Below are 2,620 nucleotides of genomic sequence, written 5' to 3'. Positions count from 1 at the left end.
CCGGCCCCATAGACTTGTGAGCGTCCAGGTGGCATAGCAGGTCATTGACTGCTTCCTCCTGGATTACGGGGGGTTCATCCTGCTCGCCGTCCCCGTCTTCCAGCTCGGGGGGCCGAGTACCCAATACTAGATGTACTAATGACATACTAGACAGGAAAAAAATTTACTTCACCACCAATGAGCTACAAGATGATTTAGATGATCCTTAATTATATTTCATTATTACAAACATTGTCTCAATAAAGTTTAACAGGTATGGAGTACTTGAAGTACAATGCTTATAGATTTGTCAATGTAACACCTGTGCAGTATTTTTCCCGCTCATAATAATGCATAATTACTAGAACTTGGAATAGTTATTTAAAGTCACTGATTCTCTTCCAAGGAACGTATTAACACATTTTAAATACTGATCTTACCACTCCTGGGAAGATTTTCTGCAGCCTGTCTGCTGCTGCAAGTGCCTTAGGCTTCCCACCGCTAAGACAGTCTTCAAACTCATACAGTGGCTGTCGTACTGGGTTGGAGTAGGAGATCTTTGCATTGTCCACAAATGTAATCTTCCTGACTCCCCAACCCTAAACAAGAAAGTAATTTAAATAATGATAAGTACAATGAGCTTAGCCATATACTTTTAAGTAATGCCAGAAACTCAAGAGGAGTTTGTCCAATTTTTCTGGAAAGATGAAGCTACAAAAGCTTTTGAAACTATTCACAGGAACAACCTTGTACTTGCACTGAATTAAGAGAACAGAAAATTTGGTCTGTCCAAATATATCATTTAGCAGTAATCCCTCAAAACCCTACTGAATCCAGTGGGTTGTAGTAAACATCCCTGAAAGTAAATATCAGCACAGCTACTTATTTCAACAAGTTCTTCACTGTGAATTTGATCATATTAGCTTGATAATTTGCTCCAGAATTTCTTGTTCAATCTTTTTTAATGTAAATTCAAAACAAATTACTATTCTGCTAAGGTTCTCTTACTACCTGCTATTCTACTATTAGCAGAACTTCAAGTTATTTCCATTGGCTACAGATCTTACCTCTTCCCCACAATTCATAGTATCAACTAGTGTGTATTATGTGTACTTTAGTACAGAGCAATACAGCTTTTCTCTTACATGCCATGGCAGCTGCCCCCCGGCAGCGGCCCCCCCCCCCCCGCAAAAAACATATAGAATTTATGAGAAACAGCAGATTATTTTTAAGATTAACTCAGGACTTACCATCAAGGTCCTCGCAACACTACAACCCAGTGTACCAGCTCCTAGCAGCAGACACTTGGCAGACACAATTTTTTCCAAATCAAGAGTAGGCACCAATCGCCAGCACATCAATTTCAAATTAAGATCCACTGATGATTCTGCTAACCTATACCATGAAATAAACGGCAACACACTTCTGAATGTTCTTGTGTTTCTCCAGCAAAGCAATTACTTTTATTTCAACTGATGAAGTTCAGTTTGTTCTTTTTTTTTAAAGGAGAGAAAGAATTCATCAATTCAACACACAGGTAATATGAAAAACAAAGTGCCCCAAGCATACTTCCACCTAATAATAAGGTGCATGGCAAGGAGATCAGAAAAAACTTTTTTTATGCTGCTTGTCCACTTGTGAGATGACACATGCAGTATGTTCTTAAGGGTCCTAACCATAAATTTTTAACTGATCTGACACACAGGAAAAACATGCAAACAGAAAACACCAAAAGTCATTCTATATAAATACATGCACACTTTCTGATATTCAATTTCTTTGGAACCTCCTCTTGTAACCAATGTGTTGGCCGAACACCGCTAATCAACGTCCTTATAAAAGCTGTGACTGCACTGCTTAAAAACAGAAGAGTAAATCACTGCTGAAACAAAAGTAGAAAGATAGCTAGTAAAGTGGAAGTTTAAAAAAAAATACTTTGTAGACATTTGACAAGATAGGTATTAACCACAAAATTTTGCTAGGAAAGTGCTCTTTTTCAAAAGCTAGGATATACAGAAAAGGTGTCAGTTAGCCATTCTGGACTTGCTGTAAAAATCTACTAAAGCCACATACTTCCTTAGGAGTTGGAACAAGTCTCTAAGGGCTTCTGAAAAAGGTAAAAATCCAGAATTAAAATTTTAGTAACAAAATTGATGAAGCATGAAAATAAAAATAGTGTCTCAGCCAAGATTCCTGTTAAGCTGAGTGATAAGACACAGACCATTTGTCCATAAAAAAACAGAAGAGTAAATCACTGCTGAAACAAAAGTAGAAAGATAGCTAGTAAAGTGGAAGTTTAAAAAAAAATACTTTGTAGACATTTGACAAGATAGGTATTAACCACAAAATTTTGCTAGGAAAGTGCTCTTTTTCAAAAGCTAGGATATACAGAAAAGGTGTCAGTTAGCTTTTCTGGACTTGCTGTAAAAATCTACTAAAGCCACATACTTTTAGGAGTTGGAACAAGTCTCTAAGGGCTTCTGAAAAAGGAAAATCCAGAGAATTAAAATTTTAGTAACAAAATTGATGAAGCATGAAAATAAAAATAGTGTCTCAGCCAAGATTCCTGTTAAGCTGAGTGATAAGACACAGACCATTTGTCCATAAACTTTTGTGGTTTGTTTTTTTTTTTTTTTTTTTT

The 2,620-nt window shown here is 36.6% G+C and overlaps 1 protein-coding gene across 1 annotated transcript in view; it reads right to left on the bottom strand.

Annotated features, from left to right (window-relative positions):
• ATG7 (autophagy related 7) overlaps positions 1-2,620 on the bottom strand; it is a 114,038-nt gene that overhangs the window by 96,709 nt on the left and 14,709 nt on the right. Inside the window, exons 11-12 of the mRNA XM_009287053.1 lie at positions 1,230-1,374; positions 420-578 (exon numbers count right to left, since the gene is read on the bottom strand). Of these exons, the coding sequence (XP_009285328.1) occupies positions 420-578; positions 1,230-1,374 (304 nt within the window). The remainder of the gene's footprint in view (positions 1-419; positions 579-1,229; positions 1,375-2,620) is intronic.

This window comes from Aptenodytes forsteri, unplaced genomic scaffold (genome assembly GCF_000699145.1).
Source record: "Aptenodytes forsteri isolate BGI_AS27 unplaced genomic scaffold, ASM69914v1 Scaffold105, whole genome shotgun sequence".
NCBI lineage: Eukaryota > Metazoa > Chordata > Aves > Sphenisciformes > Spheniscidae > Aptenodytes > Aptenodytes forsteri.
This window is presented reverse-complemented; position numbering and strand designations above follow the sequence as displayed.